The sequence below is a fragment of the Staurois parvus genome, unplaced genomic scaffold, assembly GCF_062004578.1.
Source record: "Staurois parvus isolate SC_StPar_1 unplaced genomic scaffold, SC_StPar_1.0 ptg000134l, whole genome shotgun sequence".
Lineage (NCBI taxonomy): Eukaryota > Metazoa > Chordata > Amphibia > Anura > Ranidae > Staurois > Staurois parvus.
The window spans coordinates 427085-451639 of record NW_028317930.1 but is presented as its reverse complement, the minus strand read 5'-3'; the positions used below and the strand labels follow the sequence as shown (position 1 = coordinate 451639).

The 24555-nt window shown below is 43.2% G+C and overlaps 1 protein-coding gene across 3 annotated transcripts in view; it reads left to right on the top strand.

The window, feature by feature from the left end:
- The window catches only part of PSMC3IP (PSMC3 interacting protein), a 266259-nt gene that overhangs the window by 147817 nt on the left and 93887 nt on the right, over window positions 1-24555 (top strand). For 2 of the 3 annotated variants that reach the window (XM_089673058.1, XM_089673059.1), the window contains exon 5: window positions 19991-20136. In XM_089673058.1, the coding sequence (XP_089529184.1) occupies window positions 19991-20136 (146 nt within the window). Of the gene's footprint in view, window positions 1-19990; window positions 20137-21610; window positions 22643-24555 lie in introns of those variants that run through there. The other variant, XM_089673060.1, reaches the window with a different exon arrangement.

Here is a 24555-nt window from a genome sequence, read left to right as displayed (position 1 = left end):
AATATTTTCTTTCTTGTTTTTCTCCTCTAAAACCTAGGTGCGTCTTATGGAGCGAAAAATACGATATATGCAGAATTTATCGCCGCCAACCCAAATTCAAACCTTGCCAGATCATTCGCATGGAAACCCAATACGGTTTACAAATTTACTTTTTTTTTTGGGCCTAACCCTCAACATGGGCATTACTAAATAAAATTAATTGCAGTTGTATTGATCCACAGACCCGATTCATCATATGTCCGTGTTCTCTGCTGCCATGGCCAAGCATAGATATGAGAGTATAATGTGTTTTATGTATTTTAACGACAACACACTCTGTCGTCCTTGGGGTGACCCTGAATTTGACCGGTTCCACAAAATTCGGCCCCTTGTAAATCACCTTAACCAAATATTTACGGGTGTCTATACTCCCCATCAAAACATCTGCGTTGATGAGTCCCTGATTAATTTTTATGGCCGCCTTGCATTCATACAATTTCTCCCCAGCAAGCATGCCAGATATGGGGTCAAGATGTACAAGACCTGTGAGAGGGCAACAGGCTATACATATAATTTTCGGATTTATGAGTGAAAAGATAGTTATGTGGAGCCCCCCGGATTCCCAGACTACATGGGGAGTAGTGGCAAGATAGTTTGGATCTTGGTGTCATCCTTTTTCCATATGGGGCAGCACTTATACGTGGACAATTTATATTCAAGCGTGCCACTATTTAGACCTTTGTACAATCTTGGAATTGGCGCATGTGGCACCGTGCAACCTAATGTCTGCCCACCATTAGAAGTGGGTGGTTGCAGGGCAGTATATTCTCATGGTGGGCATACCACACACTTTTTCTGGCAGAGATTTCTTCTCTTTTTTTCATTCAGCCCACAAGCTGCATACAAAACAAAAAAAAAAAAAACGTAGCATATATACCCAGCAAGGACCAGCGACCTACTGGTACATCACTGGACTTTGAATGGTTATACCAGAATGATGCCTACAGCTGCAGGCATCATCCTGATATTGTTTTTTTCAACCGGCGATTGGCTTTCATGTAAAAGCAATCCTAGTGGCTAATTAGCTGCAGGATTGCTTTTTCAAGCCGCAGGAGATGATGCCCCCCTCCCCCGCTGCCTTCCACTGCTTTCTCGGGCAGTCCATCGGGGGAAGCTGAGAATGCAGCCGGTGTTCCTGCCAGCTGACCATAGAGCTGATTGGAGACCAGAATGGTGCCAATAATCTCTATAGTCTAAGAAATCGGAAGCTATGAGCATTTCATGACTTCAGTTTCGCAGGATATAAACAGTGCCATTTGTAAACTGTGAAAGCATCTCATCACAACGATCTTGATGAGATTAGATAATGTAAGGGCAGAGGAGATCTCTAGAGTCTGATAGACCCCAGATTTCTCAAAAAAGAATATATGACCATGCCCATTAAAGTTATAGGGGATCTTTGCATTCCCTGTGATTGCATTAAAAGTGATATAAAAAAAATTAAAGGGACAGTATAAAAATAATTAAAAAAATCAAATAATCTTAAAAAACAAAAGCAAAAAAAGCGCCCCCCCTTCCCCTGTGTTGGTATGTAAACAGCGGTTGCACCATGCATGTGAGGTATCGCCCTGAACGTCAAATCAAGGGCAGTAATTCTAGCACTAGACCTCCTCTGTAAATCTAAAATGGTAGCTTCTAAAGGCTTTTAAAGTGTTGCCTATGGATTTTAACAACGTATGCAGTTTGTCGCCATTGCACGGGGCCTGCACAGTTTCAAAGCATGTCATGTTTGGTATCTATGTACTCGGCATACCATCATCTTTTATTTTTTACCAAATAGTTGGCCAATATATTGTGTTTTTGTGCATTAAAAGTTTTGTTTTTTTTGAATTTGCGTTTTAAAAATCGCTGCGCGAATACTATGTGACATATAAAATTGCAACACCCACCATTTTATTCAGTAGGGTGTTTGCTTTAAAAGAAATATAACGTTGGGGGGTTTAAATTCATTTCCTAGCAAAAAATACAGATTTTTTTCATGTGAATAAAAAGTGTCAGGAAAGGCTTGATCTTCATGTGGTTTGAAAAGTGAGTATGTGGCATAAACTTCTAATGCTGTACATAAAATGCCCCCACCCCCCAAAACGACCTATTTTTGGAAAGTAGACACCCTTGGGAAATTTGATAAGAACCATGGTATTTTGCAGATCTGGTTTGTTGCCAAAAGTTTTTGCAAATGAAAGAAAACAAAAACATTTTTGCTTTTCTTTTTTTATATTTCAAAACCTTGTGAGAAAAAATTAGATCTGCAAAATACTCATCATGCCTCTTTTTAAATTCCTTGGGGTGTTTACTTTCCAAAAAGGGCTCATTTGGGGGGGGATGGTGCTATCCTGGCATTTCGGGGCCTCCGAAACTGGGATAGGTAGTGAGGAAGTGAAATGAGGAAGTTACTCACCTTCAGGCTTTCGCAGTGGTCATTGGATTTCAGGCTTCCAAAAAGTCTCACATGTGGTATCCATATACTCGGTAGAAGTAGCAGAATGTATTTTGGGGTGTGATTCCACCTATATACCCATGGCTTGTGTGAGAAATATTTAAATGACAGCTTTTGTGTAAAAAAAGAAAAATGTTTGTCATTTTCCAGAAACTTGTGGGAAAAAAATATTTCATGGACTCAGTATGCCTCTCAGCAGATAGCTTAGGGTGTCTACTTTCCAAAAAGGGGTCATTTTGGGGTGTTTGTACTATCCTGGTATTTTAGCACCTCAAGAAATGTGATGGGCAATCAGAAAGTTAAAGCTGTGTAAATTCCATTATCCATACCATAGTTTGTAGATGCTATAACTTTCACACAAAGCAATCAATATACACTTATTGAGAATTTTTGTAACCAAAAACGTGTAGCAGAATACATTGTGGCCTAAATTTATGATGAAATTTTAGTTTTTTTGGATATTTTTTGAGAGAAATGAGAAACTATCATTCTTTTTTTAAAAATGTTTGTTTATAGCACCAAAAATAAGAAGTGCACAGGTGATCACGCTATAACTTTCACACAAAGCAATCAATATACACTTATTTGGATTTTTTTTTTACCAAAAACATGTTGCAAAATACATTTTGGCCTAAATTTATAACTAACTTTGAGTTTACTATATATCTTTTATAGCCAAAAGTAAAAAATATTGTTTTTCTTCAAAATGTTTGGTCTTTTTTTGTTTATAGCGCCAAAAATAAGAAGTGCACAGGTGATCAAATACCACCAAAAGAAAATTCTATTTATGTGAAAAAAAGGACATACATTTTATTTATGTATCATATTGCACGGCTGCACAAACTAGTGCAGTGCTGTATAGCAAAAAAATGGCGTAAATTGCAGTATCTATACCATAGTTTGTATATTGATTGCTTTGTGTGAAAGTTATAGCTTCTACACTTATTTGGATTTTTTTTTACCAAAAACATGTAGCAAAATACATTTTGGCCTAAATTTATAACTAACTTTGAGTTTACTATATATTTTTTATAGCCGAAAGTAAAAAATATTTTTTCTTCAAAATGTTCGGTCTTTTTTTGTTTATAGCGCAAAAAATAAAAGGCGCACAGGTGATCAAATACCACCGAAAGAAAGCTCTATTTGTGTGGAACTGTCAGGGATCCCTGGTCCTCGGCGGTGCGCAGACGGCCGATCCGACCCAGCCGGCGATCGCGGCGGCGGCCGCGCATGCGCAGTAGCGATCGCGGCCGCACCAATGGGAGAACAGGGCGCTCTATTTAAAGCTGCCCCGTGCATCTCCAGGTTGCCGCAAGGTCCTGTTCCTGTCCTGTAAGTACGCTTCCTTGTTGCCAAACTCTGCCTGTTCTGTTTATGCTGACCCTCTCCTGCTCTGACCCCGGCTCGTCCCTGACCATCCTTCTGCCTGACCCTCTGTACCGCGTTGCCCGCTACCTGCTGAACATGGCTTGTGACCCCGACCATTCTCCGCTTACTCCCCCTGTACCACGCTGCCCGCACAATACCGACCCGGCTAGTCTGACCTCGCCTACTCCTGATAGTTGCCCATCCATCCCGCTCGGATCGGGATCTGTCATCCCATCCATCCAGCTCGGATCGGGATCTGTCGTCCCCTTCACAGCAGGCTCAACCCGGGCAGATACCCTCAGCGGGACCCCTCTGCCACCGACGGGGGTGCCCAGGGACGCGACCTGGTTTCAGTCTTGCACCAAGTCCATCCCCACCATCAGGGGCCCTGGTGAAAAGGCAGACTGGGACTTAGACTCCGCGTCCTGGGAAATCCCGTGCCGTGGACCACTAGAGATCCCGTTGGGCGGAGCCTGACAGGAACAAAGGACGTAAATTTTGTTTGGTACAGCATTGCTTGACCGCGCAATTATCAGTTCAATTAGTGCAACACCGAGTAGCAAAAAGAAGCCTGGCCATTAACCTCCCTAGCAGTCTGATTATGTCCATATTTCTGTACTCAAAGCGGTACATTTTTTTGCATGGAAATATGTATTTTTTTATTGTAGGCCTGTAATTTTTAGGAATAAGTCACTGAAATCTGTCCGAACAAGAGTCTAGTAAACATCCCGGGTATGATAAAAATTTGAAACACGAAATCATAAATTATAATCTAATAAATAATCATAAAAAATAATATAATAAATTTAATTCAATAATATCAAACCAAAAACACTGAAATTTGAAATATATAGCGCCAAGTTCGCACATCACTGAGCAAAGTCGCAAAATTGTTTTCAGTGTCTGATGACGAATTTCCCCACGAATCATCACTCAATTCTGCAAGTAGTTCTAATTTACTATCGCTGTTCTCTAGCCAGTCTATAACCGATTTTGACCTAAAGGGACACATTTTGGACGCCATGGACGTTTCTCAGTTTCCAGGCAGAAAGAGCAGTAAAAATGCAGGCAGGGCACAGGACAAATCACTAGGGACAAAATGTATGTAAAACGGTTTGATACAGTAACGTTTTACTATGTGATTTTAGTGTATTTAGTGAATGTCACTTTTTGTCATTTTCAAATTTCCCACCGTTCCGTCCGAACGTATGTCCCGACGCTCGCAGGGGACGGAACCCAGATGACAGATGCCGGCATCCGCCGGATTACATTGCCGGGGACACTGCAGGAGGGACATTGCGGGAGCGCAGGACAAGGTAAGTGAAGAACAGATGCCGGAGCAGCGCCGCAGGGTAAGCCCGAGTGTAGCTCGAGGTTACCGCTTTTGGTACTGAAACTTTACCCCGAGCTACGCTCGGGAATACCATCAGGGAGGTTAAGGGGGGTAAATACTCTGGAGGGCAAGTGGTTAAAGAATGTAAAAAATTCATAGCCAATTTTAAGTAGTTTCTACCTTTTTGGATAATTTCTTTCAAAAGTAATGCATAGAAACCTTAATTTGGAAATAATTGGGGTTGATTTACTTAAAGTATATAAAGGAAAATCTCTTTAGCGTACATAATGAGATACAGAGCAGGGTATTGGATAGGAGAGAAGAATCTTTGAGGTTTACCTGTAATGCAGCCTTACTATGTTGGATCCTGTGTAATGGAACCATGTGAAATGTTTGTTCTGTGTGTCTATGAAGTAATATTGGGCTGTGGTTTTCTCCTCCAACCACTAGGGCCGCGGGGCCACTCTGTAGTGTCTATTCTTGTGCAGCAAAGGCAGGAAGTAGAGGGGCAGCCATCCCCCTGTGGTGGAGCTGCATGACCAGACAGTACACTATTATACACTGCATTAGTCTGCATGGGGGCTTGCACAACTGTTTTCTGATACACCCCCATATCCGTGCGCTTATAGGAGTCGTTGCTCCAGAATAGCTTGCAATTGATCTGCAAGAGCTTACATTTAGACTGCACTGAAGAAACATAGAGGCTGCATTCAAGCTGTGTTTGATGCGTATGTGCTTGGCTGGCCCTGCGAGTAATGCGGGGCCAGGTGCAGTTAATATTGACACAGTTCTTTGATGAAACAATACGCTTCTAGAATGAAAAGCAGGGCAGGTGCAGCATTGTATTACATTATTGCATGCATACCTGCATAATTATCTGAACTGTATGCTTGCATAAGCTGCATGTTCATACATAAATACATGAACTGCATATGTGCATGTATTTTCGAATGCATAAATTGCATATGTGCATGTATGCTTAAATGCATAAACTGCATACATATATGCATGAAAGCATAAACTGCATACGTACATGCATGAATGCATAAACTGCATACGTGCATACATGCTTGAATGTATAAACTGCATATGTACATGCATACTCGTACTTGCATAGACTGCATATGTACATGCATATTTAAATACATACTTGCATAGATTGCATATTTGTACTTGCATGGGCTGCACATATACTGTACATGCATATTTAAATACATACTTGCATAGACTGCATATTTGTACTTGCATAGTCTGCAAATATACTGTACATGCATATTTAAATGCATACTTGAATAGACTACATACTTATACCTACATAACCTGTGTATCTGCATAACTGCATGCTTGCATGCCTGTGTGATTGCATAGCTGTGGACACAAATGGCTGTGGACCTGTATCCCTGCAGGACTGCATAGTTAGGTTGCAATATAGTTGCTACATTATTGACTTAAATGGTCCCAGAAGGGGGAGGCAGCCGAGAGGCAGGTGTGCCACCCTCAGGTCTAGTGGACTCGAGAGGTAATCAGGCGGTGTTCACATTTTGTGATAGACCAGTGGTGTCAGGTGTATATGGGCCACTGCATTTGTCAGGCATTGCAGCTATTCTTGGTGGCAGAACTGCAAAGAACTGCTGCCGCATCACCCTGAACGTGTCTGAACTCATCTGAATTTGCAAGCTAAGCAGGGTTAGCCCTGGTTAGTACCTGGAAGGGAGACTGCCTGGAATACCAGGTGCTGTAAGCTTTTCCCCTCCAGAATCTGAGATTGCTGTGTTTTTAGAAGTATCTTGGGCAGAGGATGCTAGGGCAGTCTCTGAGGTCATTTGAGACATACAACAGGTTCTGAGGCCCAAAACCAAATGGGGATGTGAGGTCTATCTTAGTTCTCAAGGCATTAGACATAAGTCTAAATATCCTGTTTCGGAAGGGTTTAGTCCTATCAATGGTGGCCTGTCTGCAAGAGAGAGATTTGGGTTTCCATAGTCCTCAATGACGCATATCTTTGTGCTCCAGTTTTTTCAGGCTCATCAAGGGTTTCTGTGGTTTACAGTAAAGAACCAACATTTTTGTATTGTGGCACTGCCCTCCCGAGTGTTCACAAAGCTCCTAGCACCAGCGCTTTACTTTCTGAGGACACGGGAGGTGGTGGGGAGGGGAAAGGTGTCAATCTCAGAACCTTAACGTTCCTTTGCTCAGGGAGCAGTTGGTTCCAAGTCCAAGTGAAATATAAGAAGCAAACTGTATCATTCAATACGTCTCTGCATGAGGAAATGGTATCTACGTTGAAGTGGTTTCCTTTGTGCAGTTCCACTCCAGAGGAACATTCTGTCCATCTGGCTCATGAAGGTCCAAACATTGGATTACCGGAGGACTTTGTCCCCAGGGTTTTGCAGAGTGCAAATTGGTGGTTGTTTGGAATCCGGAGAAGGGGTAATTTTCCTTCCAGTGATATGGAAGATAGTAACCATTGATGCCAATCTCTCCGGTTGGGCGGCTGGTTTGGAGGGGGCTACACTTCAGGGGACTTGGTCTCCACAGGACAGAATACTGTCTGTCAATATCTTGGAGCTTCGGGCAGTATGCCTTGCTCTGGATTATTGGACAAACCAGTTGCACAGGTTGTGGACAGGGTTCGGTCCGACAATGCCATGGCAGTGGCGTATATCAACCACCAGGAGTTGTTCGGTTCAGGAAATGGTGCACTACTTTATGTTTAGGGCAGAACAGCATGTGTTTTCTGTCAGCAGTACATATTCCAGGTATAGAAAACTGACAGGGTTTTTCCCCAGGGGGCAACGGCTAATACTGGGAGAGTGGTCCCTGCATCCCAAGACATTCTCGGCAATCTGCCAGCGTTGGGGAACTCTAGTTGTGGATCTACTGACTTCCAGATTCTACAACACATTAAGGCACGATAAGTGCAAAAAGAAGGCGCTTCTAAGTGCAGTAATATAAACAGCTTTAATATTCCAAAGGTTAAAAACACTTGCAAAAATTAGCAGGTAAAAAGGCTTATCAGAGATGGGAAACAATGTCCAGCAGGAAAGATCCCTTGTAGCTGTCCTGTATAATGCTTTTGTACTGGCCAGCGGTGTGAAGCAGTGTGCTAGGAGTCTAGGAAGAGCCACCGTGCTATGGGAAGCGTGTGCAGTAGCTCCTTTGTGGAAGGATATCCAATCGTATGCAAGGAAAATTTAAAAAGCTGCATTTTTGCTTGCTTATAATTGGCTGATGGAAGTCCCACATTTACAAAGCAGTGGAGCAACTTTACTTGCAAAGTGCTCAGCCAATGTGCTTTTAGTAAATACACCCCATTACATGTAGTAACATACATCTCTTTTCTCCTGCAATTTCGCTAAAATTTCATAGACTTGTTTTTGTGTGTGTGCGTGCACTCACCGGCCACTTTATTAGGTACACCTGTTCAATTGCTTGGTAACACAAACTACTAATCGGCCAATCACATGGCAGCAACTCAATGCATTTAGGCATCTAGACGTGGTGAAGACAACTTGGTGAAGTTCAAACAGAGCATCAGAATGGGGGAAAAAAGGGAATTTCAGTGGCTTTTAACGTGGCATGGTTGTTGTGCCAAATGGGCTGGTCAGAGTATTTAAAAACTATCCAGTGAGCGGCATTTGTGTGGGAGAAAATGCCTCTGATGTTGAACACATCGAACCTTGAAGCAGATGGCTACTTCCAGCAGGATAATGTACCATGTCACAAAGCTAAAATCATCACATACTGGTTTCTTGAACAGGACAATGGCCTCCACTGTCACCATATCTCAATCCAATAGAGCACCTTTGGGATGTGGTGGCACGGGAGATTCACATCATAGATATGCAGCCACCAAATCTGCAGCAACTGTGTGATGCTATCATGTCAATGTGGACCTAAATCTCTGAGGAATGTTTCCAACACCTTGTTGAATCTTGGCCAGGAAGAATTAAGGCAGTTCTGAATGCAAAAGATGTAGTGTGATACAATACACTTGGCATAATAGTATAAGACTGCTTTCACACTGATGCGCTGCGGTTTACCCATACTGCTGGTGCAGTGTACCTGCAGCTTTCCTGTTGGTTTGCTGTGCTTATTCATATTCTTCTATTAAATCCTGCGTGTCTGGTGCACTTTTTGAACATGCACCAAAACTCCTGAATGCAGGAGGATATAATAGAAGTATATGGCAAAGCACAGCTAATGCAGGAAAGTTACAGATGAACTGCACTGCAGCCACAGTGCAGGTGAACCGCAGCACATCAGTGTAAAAGCAGCCTTATAGGATTTGCGGGGGGTGGGGTAAGAAAACCCCATAGTTAAGACACCTTTCTAACACGCCAACTGCTCCCTCTTTAGCTGCAATGGCCAGGGGGGTGTGCATGCCGCAGCAGGAGTTATACACCCTGTCATAGTTGGTGGGTGTAGCACCTTAGTCTACAATCACCTAAGCTCCCACCTCAACGACAACAACCTCCTCGATCCCCTACAGTCCGGCTTCCGTCCCCTACACTCCACCAAAACCACCTTACTCAAACTCTCCAACGACCTGCTAACCGCCAAAGCTAATGGCCACTATGCAGTGCTCCTATTTCTTGACCTCTCCGCGGCTTTCAACACAGTCGACCACCCCCTCCTCCTCTACACTCCTGGTTCTCGTCCTACCTATCACAACGCTCCTTCAGCGTTACCTATAACGCTACCACCTCCCCCTCACTCCCCCTCTCTGTTGGGGTCTCTCAAGGCTCTGTCCTCGAGCCCCTTCTCTTCTCCATCTACACCTCCTCCCTTGGCCAGCTCACACACTCTCACGGCTTCAACTACCACCTCTATGCCGACGACATGCAAATCTATCTCTCGACCCCTTGCCTCACCCCCTCAGTCTCCGCCCGAATCACAAGCCTACTGAACGACATATCAGATTGGATGTCGCTCCACTTCCTTAAACTGAACCTCTCCAAAACCGAGCTCCTAGTCTTCCCCCCAGCCCGCTCACCACCCCCCGCTGACTTCTCCATCACGTCCAACAATGCCACCATCAGGCCCGCCCCACAGGCCAGAGTACTTGGTGTCATTCTTGACTCCAATCTATCCTTCCAGCCCCAAGTCCAATCACTAACAAACTCATGCAGACTCCACCTCCACAACATCGCCAAAATACGTGCGTTCCTAACCCCAGAAACCACTAAGCAGCTTGTCCACTCCCTCATCATATCACGACTCGATTACTGCAACTCCCTCCTCACTGGCCTGCCTCGCCACAGGCTATCCCTGCTTCAGTCGATCCTGAATACGGCAGCCAGACTCATCTACCTTACCAACCGCTCCGTTTCCGCCACCCCCCTCTGCCAATCCCTCCACTGGCTTCCGATTGCCCAACGGATCAAATTCAAAATCCTAACACTGACGTACAAAGCTGTCCATCATACTGCCCCAAATTACATCACCGACCTAATATCCAAGTACCACCCTACACGCACTCTCCGCTCCTCACAAGACCTCCTTCTCTCCAGTTCCCTGGTCTCCTCTTCCCATGCCCGCCTCTAGGACTTCTCCCATCCTCTGGAACTCCCTACCCCAATCCATCAGACTATCACCTACTCTCCTCTCCTTTAGGCGCACCCTGAAAACCCACCTCTTCAGGGAAGCCTACCCCTCCCCCTGCTAATTCCCGACCCCCTCCACTCTTCCTACCACTCCATCCCCCGCAGCTATTTCCTCCTGTACCACTATCCCCTTCCTCCTAGATTGTAAGCTCCAAGGAGCAGGGCCCTCGAACCCCTTGTGTATCGCATTGTATTGTTATTGTACTGTCGCATGTTCTGTCTCCCATTGTAATGTACAGCGCTCCAATCTCCTTTTTTACTGCACATTTCACTGCGTTTGTCACCCATTTTTTCATGTAGCAAAATGTGTGCTTGTTTGTGTTTGGTGAGAACTGCTTCTTCACTGCTGGCACACAGGACCAAGGTATTATACAGTGCCTTGAAACAGTATTCATCCTTGAAATTACCACATTTTGTCATGTTACAACCCAAAAACATAAATGTATTTTATTGCACATGAATATGCTTCGATCTAAACCATTCCATTGTAGTTCTGGCTGTATGTTTAGGGTCATTGTCCTGCTGGAAGGTGAACCTCCGCCCCAGTCTCAAGTCTTTTGCAGAATAACAGGTTTTCTTCTAAGGTTGCCCTGTATTTGGCTCCATCCATCTTCCCATCAACTCTGACCAGCTTCCCTGTTCCTGCTGAAGAAAAGCATCCCCACAACATTATGCTGCCATCACCATGTTTCACTGTGGGGATGGTGTGTTCAGGGTGATGTACAGTGTGGGATGCCTGCCTTTTATACGCACATTAACTTTAATGGCATCCCAGTCTTAGTCCATAGGGTTCAATATTGAGTTGGCCCACTCTTTGCATCTATAACAGCTTTGACTCTTCTGGGAAGGCTGTCCACAAGGTTTAGGAGTATGTCTATGGGAATGTTTGACCATTCTTCCAGAAGCGCATTTGTGAGGTCAGGCACTGATATCGGACAAGAAGGCCTGGCTCACAGTCTCCGCTCTAATTCATCCCAAAGGTGGTCTAGTGGGTTGAGGTCAGGACTATGTGCAGGCCAGTCAAGTTCCTCCACTCCAAACTCGCTCATCCATGTCTTTTATGGACCTTGCTTTGTGCACTGGTGTGCAGTCATGTTGGAACAGGAAGATGCCATCCCCAATCTGTTCCCACAAAGTTGGGAGCATGAAATTGTCCAAAATGTCTTGGTATGCTGACACCTTAAGAGTTCCATTCACTGGAACGAAGGGGCCAAGTCCAACCCCTGAAAAATAACCCCACATCATAATCCCCCCTCCACCAAACTTTACACTTGGCACAGTGCAGTCAGGCAAGTACTGTTCTCCTGACAACCACCAAACCCAGACACGTCCATCGGATTTCCAGACAAAGAAGCGTGATTTATCACTCCAGAGAGGGAAAATGTCACCAGCACACCGAGGATCACCAATATGGGTCCAAAAGTTTTAATGAACGATCACATCATTACAGCAAGGCAACGTTTCGGAGTCTCACAGGACTCCATCAGACATGTGATGAATTGTGACAGAAACTGGAGAACTATTTAGGAAAACCATCCACCAATCAGAGTGAAGTGAAATGAGCGTGGCTCCGCCCCATGATGTCATGTTCCCTCCAAAAATGCATTCAAATCAATGTAAACAGAAACATTACAAACTGCGAAAATAAACCATAAAATAATAATCAGATGTGCATAAACTGCATTCCCGGGATTTATAAACATTGTGGTCACGTGTATCATAGTACTCCCCGGATTGTAATAAAGTGTCAGCTGAAAGCAGCGCTGTATTCTGGAAACAACGACCTGCAGCATATATGTCCCTGACAGAAGATAAAGACTGTTGCCTAAAGATGTGGGTGGGGGGTGTCTCTGATTGCCAAGTGAGCTGCAGTGGGGACACCCCTACAGTGGTCCTATTAGTGCAGCGGCCGACCGTTTTGATAGCGAAGCATGTCACCTGCATGCACCATGCAAGTTTACTACTCAGGCATGCGCTCAGTCATTCCAGCACCAGCCGCCATCATGGAAACCCGTGACGTCCGTGCCGGGAAGGACAAGGCGGAGGCAGGGCGCTGGTGTCATAGAAACACATGGCGCCTGTCATGATCGCGGCGTCAGACCTCACCAAACTCGTGAACGAAGGACTAGGCGATCTAAAACCGTGATTTCACGTGCGTACCAATGCCACAACCAGCTGCACCCTGCAAAACTATTTTCCAGCTAATTGGACCACAATCGATGTACTGGCAGCCTGAGCAATTGTTACTGGGTCAGGTTAACTACGCAATTAACCCTTCACACTGCCACCACCTCCTTTTTGTACAGAGAAAGAGGAAACTCGGCGATATCAGTTATAACACTACAATGGTTGAGGTAATCGTCTGTATAACGCTGTTATACAGAGGGTTAAACAAACACAGTAGCGTTCTCTTTAGAGGCAGGAATTCGTAAATTGCAATAAAGTGCTATAGAAACAGTTCAACACTTTCAGAAGGAAAGATTTATTACTAAAAGGTCAAACGGGTGCAATAAAAATATTTGCAGAAAAGATGCAACGAAGATATATATATATATATATATATATATATATATATATATATATATAAATATACAGAGACTAACAGCACAGCAAAGAGATATCAGAGAGAGGTGAAAGGTACTTGCCAAAGTCCTGGGTTAGCAGATCCAAGTTTCAGAGCAAAAGGGCACGGGTCTCCCCAGGTGGTACTGATGTTAAAATGGGAGACATCTTCAACTCAACTCTTCTTAGGCCTGACAGCCTATTTTGTAGTTCCCCAGCAGGGGGTGTCTCTGAAGTCAAGGAGCAATACTCCATTTAGGGCGTGTAGGTATGTGCGGATACCTCAACTAGAGCCAAAATCTCCCGTAACTCATATTTTGGCCCATAACTTTCCATCTGCACAAGTGACATTCCACCCGCGGGTAGATTATTATGCAGACACGTCTGAGGATTGATTAGATATGAATTATGAAATTAGACACTGAACGGTTCACGAGATCTATTTTTCGGCTTTCCTATGTATTCGAGACAAGGCGAGTGACCTACCAAACTGTTCGCCTTCTCCTGGCCAATCTGACGATATGTCTGTTTTTTATGTAAGTCTCTCATATTTTAAGATATGAGACATAGGGGAAAATGGATTTTAACAAAGGTTATCTGGTCGTGTTTCCTGAGAATATTCTTTGAACTCTGGGAAAGCTTGCCTTATCTTATACGAGGTGTTAAATTGCACAGGTTCTTTGGACAGCTAGGCCCTGGCTCAGAGAGGTGTTTAATAGCTCTGGGCCCCCTGCTGGCTCTAGCCTGTCAGTGACCCACAACCAGATGTCACTGTGGCTGAACAGAGAGGGAGGGGGAGATAGAGGGGGGGGGCATGGCGAACTCTTAACCAAAATGAAGGCCTGCGTCAGTCTCTGGGTATACGCTGTTACAGTGCCGACACCACACAAGCCAATGGGCGGGCAGGGTTGCAGAGATGAGCTGTGAAGATTAAGGGCCAGTTCAGTTACTTTTCATCTGCATCCAAATAGAAAGTAGGCTACATGGTTGTCAGTGTCATAGTTCACATCAGTGCTTGTAGTTCCAGAGCGTTCCAGCTGCAGATAAAAAGCAGAAAACGCCACATCTCCTCCATACAGAACTGCACTGGAATTCGGCAAAACGCACCGGAGTGCACCGTAAACACGTCCCCATCTAAATTGAAAAAAGAGAGGGGAGAAAACGGACTAGAATGCATAAAAAAAGCTTCGGAATGCACACATCAAGCGCATCAAAAACGCACCAGATGTGCCAAAAACCGTGTCAAAACGCACAGGCAAAAGCGCATCCGGAACGCATCTGGACTACATCTCCATAGTGCGAACCGGTCCTGAGAATGAAGATAATTGGTCCATGAATGGAGCTGGGGAGAATTGGAAGATAAGGGAGTGATAAAAATGGAAAAGAGGCTAGAAATGGGAAAAAAGGAATGTGTAGGGGTGGCACAGCTCACCTGCTTGCAGAGAGAAAGAGAGAGACTGCTGTGAATAGTGCAAACGTGAAAAATCTAAACCATCTACAAAACTATATACATTTCAATCATGAGGAATCATCCTAACCAAATTGTCACTCCAGAGAACACGTCTTCGCTGCTCTAGAGTCCAGTGTGCTTGACGTTGGATCTACTTTGGAGGACATTCTTTTAATAAAGGACTTGTCAAAGACTGTCTCCTGTCTTTTTTCACACTACAATTTTTTTTTTGTGATTGGGTAGCGGTACCATATACCCCATACTCATTCACATAAGGGGGGCCTGGATTTTGGGGCCCCCTTGCTAAAGGGGGTTTCCAGATTCCGATAAGCCCCCCACCCACAGACCCCAACATCCACAGCCCAGAGTTGTGGGGAAGAGACTCTTCTGCCCATCAGCATGGGGACAAGGTGCTTTGTGGGGGGGGGGGGGACTCCCCTCCCCAAAGCACCCCCCCATGTTGAGGGCATGTGGCCTGCTATGGTTCAGGAGGGGGGGGTGCTCGCTCGTTCTCCCCACCTTTCCTGACTTGCCGGGCTGCATGCTCATATGAGGGTCTGGTATAGATTTTGTGGGGACCCTCGCCATTTTTTAAAATTTTGGCAAGGTGGGTTACCCTCAAAACCCATACCAGACGCGAAGGGCTAGGTGTGGATGGAGTGGTGACCCCACGCTGTTTTTTTTTTTTTTTTTTTGTTACCGACAATTTTTTTTTTTTTTTCCACATTTAGGGCCCTCAAATCCCTCTTGTATTGAACTGTATTGTTGCTGTATTGTCTCCCATTATATTGTAAAGCGCTGAGCAAACTGTTGGCGCTATATAAATCCTGTATAATAATTCAGCTGTCATTGGGGAACCCCACTTACAGCTGATGACTCATGGGTTAAGGACTCCCCGACCACCCCTTCCTTAACAACCCATGAACGATACCAGTGCATACCTCATGCCTGGACCACTTCTTAATTACCACATGCATTTAATTACTTATTTCCTTTTGTGAATTGACTTTAAGGTCTTTTTATGTGGTATTTATCAAGTGTTTTTGCTATTTTCGGTAAGATTTTCCCTCTATTACTTTTCTAGGGACAACCCAAAATGTGTGATTTTCTTTAACTCTCACTTTCAATGATAATGGTAAACATGAGAAATAGAGAGTGAATCTCCCTAATGGTGATAAAAACCTTATAGGTGTTCTTATACCGCTGCACCCTATCCAAGACTAAAAAAAAAAAGTTTTTCCTGTAGTTGTATTTAAATACAAAATACCTGTTATACATGTAAAATATTGAATGAAAATAGTATAAAAAAATAACACACATACCCATCTTCTATAACACTATATTTTTTTTATTGGTGGGAGAAGGGTATTTATATATGTGATTTTTTTTTTTTTTTTTTAAATCTGATTTTCATTCAGTATTTGACATTTATAAGTATGTATTCACCTAATTTAGCAATATTCTAGTCACCTTTTTTTTCTCTTTTGTATAAATGCATATGCTGCAGGGACAGCCCTGCGTGAGTTGGCAAAGTTCTATGGTTTAAACCATTTTACCTCTTTATTAGCAATAAACACTGGCAGGGATTCTAATCCTTCTCTACCATATCCATCCCATTGGAAATCAAATGATAAAAAATAACACATGGTTTCATGATATAAATACCTCATATTTTATAAAAATACATGTGGTATTTATGCAGCGTTTTTTAATGCATGCCAAAAAAAGTTTGTAAAAAAGGTATGCTTAATTTTACAGCATTTCTTAAAGCAGTAGATACTGCTTTGTGAATGAAGCCCCTTATCTTGTATATTTACAAACCTGAACTTTCGTATTTTTATTGTGATTGAATAAATAGGTTTGCAGAATATCTACCAATATCTATCAACTGTTGCAATGTGGATTGTGCAAGACATGCATTGTTTTGAAGCATTAGGCGACCACACGCTATCTGTCAGATTGTCTTTATTTCTATTTTTTGTGCCTGTTCCAAAAGCATGTATTTTTAAATATTTTTATAGTTGCCACTTGAGAGGCTTAGTTTAACCACTTGCCCTCCTGAGGATTTACCCCCCTACCTGACCAGGCCTTTTTTTTTGCTATTCGGCGCTGCACTGTTTTAAGTGGTAATTGCGCAGTCATGCAATGCTGTTCCCAAACTAAATTTTTAAAAAAATATATTTTCTGATTTCTGCTATAAATAAAATCCAAAAAACTCAAATTTCATCAAATTTAGGCCAAACTGTATTCTGCTACGTTTTTGGTAAAAACAAATTCCCAATATGTGTATATTGATTGCTTTGTGTGAAAGTTATAGCATCTACAAACTATGGTATGGATAATGGAATTTACACAGCTTTTACTTTCTGACAGCATATCACATTTCTTGAGGTGCTAAAATACCAGGACAGTACAAACACCCCCAAATGACCCCTTTTCGGAAAGTAGACACCCTAATTTATCTGCTGAGAGGCATATTGAGTCCATGGAAGATTTGTTTTTTTTATCCCACAAGTTTTTGGAAAATGACAAAAACGTTTTTTTTATTTTACACAAAGTTGTCCCTTAAATGATATATTTCTCACACAACCAATTGCTATATGAAATTACACCCCAAAATACATTCTGCTACTTCTACTGAGTATGGGGATACCACATGTGTGAGACTTTTTGGGCGCCTAGCCACATACAGGGGCCTGAAGGTGCGTAACTTCCTAATTTCACTTCCTCATTACCTATCACAGTTTCGGAGGCCCTGAAATGCCAGGATAGCACCAACCCCACTCCCCCAAATGAGTCCTTTTTGGAAAGTAGACACCCCAAGGAATTTAACAAGAGGCATGGTGAGTATTTTGCAGATCTCATTTTTTCTCACAAGGTTTTGAAATATAAAAAAAGAAAAGAAAAAATATGTTTTTGTTTTTTTCTTTCTGATAGACCCCAGATTTAAATTTTTTCAAGTACAAAAGCATTATATAGAGCCAATTGAAATAAACTGACACTTTCTTGGACCAGCGTTTGGCTTTTCGGGAAACTAAGTATGGCTTCGTCATCTGGTCATTGAAGTCCACCCCTCCCATGTTAAGGTTATAGTAGTGGATACAGGGGCTTCTCAATAACTCCAGCTGCCGTGGCAATTTGGATGGTCGTGTCTGCGTGAATGGAAGACAGGACAAGAACATCCAGTTTGTCTTTCCACTTCACTGCGAGCAATTTCTCATTTCTCAAACAGGCTTTTTTCCCCCTTTCTAAGATGGGCATTTACAAGCCATTAGGGGAAGTCCCATCAATTAGGTTGCACGGTGCCACATGTGCCAATTCCAAGATTGTACAAATGTCTACATAGTTGCATGCTTGAATAAAAATTGTCCACATATAAGTGGTACCCCATATGGAAGAACTATCTTGCCACTACTCCTCATGTAGTCTGGGCTTCGGGGCTCCACGTGACTATCTTTTCCCTCGTAAATTGTAAACTTATATGTATAGCTTGTTGCCCTCTCACAAGTCTTGACCCCATATCTGGCACGCTTGCTGGGGCGAAATTGTTTAAATGCAAGGCAGCCAGAAAAATTAATGAGAGACTCCTCAATGCAGATGTTTTGCTGGGGAGTAAAGACATCTGCAAATTTTTGGTTAAGGTGATTTACGAGAGGCCGCATTTTGTGGAGCCGGTTAAATTCACGGTCACTCCAAGGATGACAGTGTGCGGTGTTGAAATGCATAAAACGCATTATACTGTCATATCTATGGTAGCAGAGAACACGGGCTTATGATAAATTGACTCTCTAGACCAATACAACCGCAATTTATTTTTTTAGTAATGCCCATGTTGAGGGTTAGGCCCAAAAAAACTTTACGTTCGGAAACCGTAATGGGTTTCCATGTGAATGGTCTGGCAAGGTTTGAATTTGGGTTGGTGGCAATAAACTGTTGTGCATATAAATTGCTTTGATCCACAATCAATGCATACAGCTCTGCGAAAAACAGATCCAAAAAATCAAGGGGAGTATTTAACCACTTGCCTACTGGGCACTTTTACCCCCTTCCTGCCCAGGCCAGTTTTCAGCTTTCAGCTCTGTCGCACTTTGACAATTGCGTGGTCATGCAACATTGTACCCATATAAAATTGTTATAATTTTTTTCACAAAAAAAGAGCTTTCTTTTGGTGGTATTTAAAAGCTGCTTGGTGTTTTATGTTTTGTGCTATAAACAAAATAAGAGCAATCAAGGGGTTAAATGCGATTACTGTTGTACTGATGGGCAATCTGATATTATCTGGGAGGGGCGCTAACTGACGCTAACCCTATCAGAAGTCGACGGCGACACTAATACAGTGATCAGCAAAAAACCTGTACTAATGACACTGGTGACAGGGCAGTTAAGGGGTTAACGGGGGGTGTGGGGGGGGGGCGATCAAGGGGATAAATGTGTTCTAACTGTGTGTGTTGTTTTACTCAATGTGTATCTTGATTCTACTCTCTCTGAGAGATGTCTCATTTCCTGTACTTGTGTAATTGTAAACACAGGTACAGGATGATCCCTGATAGGACATCTGACCATCACTGGCCTAAGTCGGATGATTGATCCCTTGGGGATCAAATCACGGCACCCGCGGGTTGGCGGAGGCACGCACGTGCCCCCTCGCCCACGAAAACCGCGGGAGTGCGAATCACATATAGACTTGATTTTGCGCACCTGTGCCACTATGTAGCAGTATTTCGGCTATAGGGCGGTCGGGAAGTGGTTAATATATTTTGGCTTCTCTATTAACCAGGTTAACACTGTTAATAGATTTTTTTTATTTTTTTTTTGTTGATAGATTTATATTTTTATATTACAACAGTGGACTGAATGCATAAACTAGGCAACCACAACCTGTATGTCAGTTTGTCTTTTACTTCTGTTTATGTCAGCCTGTTCCCAAAAGTTGAATTTTTTAATATTTTTTTTTATAGTTGTCACTTAAAGGCATTAGTTTATAATATATTTGGCTTCTCTATTTACCTGGCTAACTGTTCATAGATTTTCATTTTTATGTTACAGTGAATTGAATTCATAAACTCTTATATTGAATTCTATTTATATATTTTTTTACACATTTTATACACTTTCTTGGTTAGCAAAATATCTCCTTGACACCAATTTTGGCCTTCTGTACCTGTGTACTGTTGTAATATGAAAACTTTTTGCAGAGCTAAAAGACTTGAACAGCTCAATGACCACTGAGGAGATGCTAAAGGAAATCAAGACATTGAAGGAGGAATGTAGCAGATATCAAGAAAAGTTACAGAAGATAAAATCTGAAACCAATCATGTTACACTAGAAGAGAAGGAGAAGGTAAAATAACTTAACCGCTAAACAATTTTTGTTCCTTTTTTAAAGACATTTATTTATTTGCATTGCTTCTTTTCAGAAATCCGCATTCCTCAAAAATATACCGTATTTTCCGGCGTATAAGACGACTTTTTACCCCTTGAAAATCTTCTCAAAAGTCGGGGGTCGTCTTATATGCCGGTATACGGCATGCTGACACTTTTTAGGGGGGCAGCGCGGTGCCGCCGCCGCCCCCCCCCTTTCAACGGAAGGGACATTAAGTACAGGGGTGGGCAGGGGCTGCTGTTTCTTACCTGGCTCCGGTCCCACGACGATCCGGTCCAGGAAGCGCGGCTGCTCCTTCATTCAGTTCGTCCACTGGATGTTCGTGCGGCTGCTCGGCTGGGGCACTATTCCCCCCAGTGATACCAATGATGGGGCACTATTCCTCCCACTGACACCAATGATGGGGCACGATTCTTCCCACTGGCGTGCATTGGAAGAGGGGTAGTCTTATACGGCGAGTATAGCCCAAACACTACATTTTAACAGGAAAAGTAGGGGGTCGTCTTATACGCTGGAAAATACAGTAATTGTTTTATTTAATTTAAAATGTAAACTGGTTGCTCCTCTAGGTGTTCCCTTTATACAGTGGTGTGTTAATGTTTGTGAACCCTTTTGGATTTTTGATATTTCTGCATAAGCATGACCTTTCATGTGAGTCTTAAAACTAGATGAGAGAACCCAATTAAACAAAGGAGCCCAAAACCTAATGCTTTTTACTGTATTAATTGAAGAAAATGATCCAAAGTTAGAGCTTTTCTCATGTGCAGCTATACGGTCACCCCTCTGAAAAGCAATTTGTGGAGAAGCATTTCATAGGAAGCTTGACAGGTGGTGAGCAGGTGATATGTCACCAGCCTAAACCCGCAAAATGCTGAGACACACAGTTGTGGAGTAGCCCCATTCACTTAAATGGTTCACGTTCAGCGTTGCCACCGTCTGCTGAATGCAATATGCCGTTTAACTTTTGTCATAGCCACAAAGTGGTGTATTGTGAGTGCAGCATCCGTTCTGCCCCGAACAACTGCATAGCTTTGTTTAGGTTGATGGGGGGATGGCTATACTGTGGGTCAGCTGTGTGATTTCCTAATCATATATCACAGGACACAGAGGATGTCCTTTACCAAGCAAATTCCCCCCTAAGCCTCAGTTTTGTGCTAGTGTCTGAAGGTGGTGGATGCTTTTCTGAACCTCTCTGAAGGTCCCCCCCCAAACAACTTTCAGGGCAACACCTGAGATCGTAGCTTCTCCCACCAGACACTGTGAACACTTCTAACTTTGGATTTTAAAGGGAGACTTCTCAAATTGTGATTTAAAGTTCACTTAGGGGGTGTGTCCAAGATGGTGCCGAGAGCGGTTGTGTAACGTTGAGGCTCCTGATTCCAGCCTCAGTCCTGAATTATATATTGATGCAGGCTTCTTAATTTCTTGCCAGATTGACTTTCCACCCGCTGCTGTTCTTGTGTGTGATGACCAGGGGAAGACGTGCCGGCCCGTCTTGCCACATACCCGGTCCTGTGCACACCAAGGCCTTGACTGGGCCTACCACCACTATTAACTGACTGACTGTGATATGGAGGCTCAGACTAAGGGACCGAATTTTATCCCATCTGATTCAGCCTACTTTGACTCTTTGGTACAAGTCAACAATGGCTGCCGGACTGATCTATCCTCTATAATAGGCCATGTGCAGACGGACATCGGCCTCATCCACCGAGATCGCAATAATTTTCAGGAATTCATTGTCATTGGTGGAAAATGTGAAATGGGACCTCAGTGCTGATCTCCACACCTTGAAGATCAAGGTCAAGCATCTGGAATCGAGGGCCGAGGACGTGGAAAACAGCAACTGCCGCAACAACCTATGCATCAATGGGCTCCCAGAAGGCACGGAGGGATCTGATCCCACAACCTTCATTGAAGCCCTTCTAAAATCACTACTACCACGGGCCAAATTTTCTCCTTATTTCTCTGTGGACAGAGTCCATCGTATGCCTCCTAATTGTGGTTCTCCAGGAGCACCCCCCTTGCATCTTTTATCTTCAAACTTCTTCATTTCAAGGATTGGGACCTGGTGCTTCGTGAGGAATGCAGCCAAGAAGACCTCAAGTATGAAAACACCATCTCTTCCTGTTTCCAGACTACTCTGTGGAAACGAAGCATCAGCGGAAATTCTTTGATATGTTCGAGCTAAGCTTCACAGCAAAGGCCTCACATACAGTATGCTGTTTCCCGCCAAGCTAGGAGTTCAAGATGGCAATTGAGTGCATATTTTCACACCTCTGGAGGACGCGATCTCTTGGCTTATGACAGTCCGCAAGTAACCAAACTCCTTCTTGTCCTTTTTGCATCTTTGTTTTGCCTTGAGAGCTCTGTGAGCCCTTTCATATCGTTATCCCTTGCACATTTGTTCTTCTACCTACTACCTGAGCGTTGAACTGCTAATTATAAAAAATTTTTCTTTTTTTATCCTGTATGTTTTGTGGCTCTCATCAGATCACTGTGTTATACTGAGGTACGCTTACCTCCTCTGGGCTGAGATACTGGTTCTCCTCTTCGGAGACCATTTTTAAACCTCCAGGGCTCTTTAATTTTGTTGGAAGTTTGAATTATAGTTAATGTTTAACTGCAACCGATCCGATATTCATGTACCCTGTTTTTTTCTTTTCTTTTTTGACTCTCTGCTATTGAAGTGTAAGTATTTTAGTACTGAAATTCCTAGCCTTCAAACTGCTAGGTTTGGTCCTGGACCCGGTTAGACGTTTTATAATTATGCTTGCACAAATAGAATGCCTAGAAACAGTATTGGTTGGTTTATATTTACCTCCTCCTGCTTCTGTACACCTTCTACATAAATTGAGTAAGTTATTGGCTGACTACGCCACTGAGAAAATTATTATTATTATTATGGGTGATTTTAATCTAGTCCCTGATCCTGGCAGGGATCACCTCTCCCCCGACCTCTCCTCGCGTTTGAATTATCCGTATGGGTGGAGACCTAAGGCCTGACTCTGTGGCTGTGGAGAAACCCCAAGCTTCAGGCCTATACCTGTCATTCTGCTTCGCATAAAACATTCTTCTGTATTGATTTTGCTTTTGTGGGGGGACCAGGGTCATGGATGTCTCTATCCTGCCAAAGGGTATATCTATGCTCCACTTCTTCTTCAACTAAGAGCATCAGATAACCCCCCCAGACAGATTGTGTCAGCTTTCCAGGTTTTGGATAGATGATGATAGTTGAGCTGGGATTTAGTGATCACCTCAATACTTTTTAGAGCGTCAACCGTGACTCTGACATCTGAGGGCGTGGTGTGGGACACCTTTAAGGTCTCCATGAGAGGACAATATCAACTACTAATATGCCAGGCCTGTAGAGAACGTAGAGTTGCTCTATTTAAAACTGCAGCCACGGACGTATAGTATATACAGTCAGGTCCATAAATATTGGGACATCGACACAATTCTAACATTTTTGGCTCTATACACCACCACAATGGATTTAAAATGAAACAAACAAGATGTGCTTTAACTGTAGACTGTCAGCTTTAATTTGAGGGTATTTACATCCAAATCAGGTGAACGGTGTAGGAATTACAACAGTTTGCATATGTGCCTCCCACTTGTTAAGGGACCAAAAATAATGGGACAATTGGCTTCTCAGCTGTTCCATGGCCAGGTGTGTGTTATTCCCTCATTATCCCAATTACAATGAGCAGATAAAAGGTCCAGAGTTCATTTCAAGTGTGCTATTTGCATTTGGAATCTCTTGCTGTCAACTCTCAAGATGAGATCCAAAGAGCTGTCACTATCAGTGAAGCAAGCCATCATTAGGCTGAAAAAAACAAAACAAACCCATCAGAGAGATAGCAAAAACATTAGGAGTGGCCAAAACAACTGTTTGGAACATTCTTAAAAAGAAGGAACGCACCGATGAGCTCAGCAACACCATAAGACCCGGAAGACCACAGAAAACAACTGTGGTGGATGACCGAAGAATTCTTTACCTGGTGAAGAAAACACCCTTCACAACAGTTGGCCAGATCAAGAACACTCTCCAGGAGGTAGGTGTATGTGTGTCAAAGTCCACAATCAAGAGAAGACTTCACCAGAGTGAATACAGAGGGTTCACCACAAGATGTAAACCATTGGTGAGCCTCAAAAACAGGAAAGCCAGATTAGAGTTTGCCAAATGACATCTAAAAAAGCCTTCACAGTTCTGGAACAACATCCTATGGACAGATGAGACCAAGATCAACTTGTACCAGAGTGATGGGAAGAGAAGAGTATGGAGAAGGTAAGGAACTGCTTATGATCCTAAGCATACCCACCTCATCAGTGAAGCATGGTGGTGGTAGTGTGATGGCGTGGGCATGTGTGGCT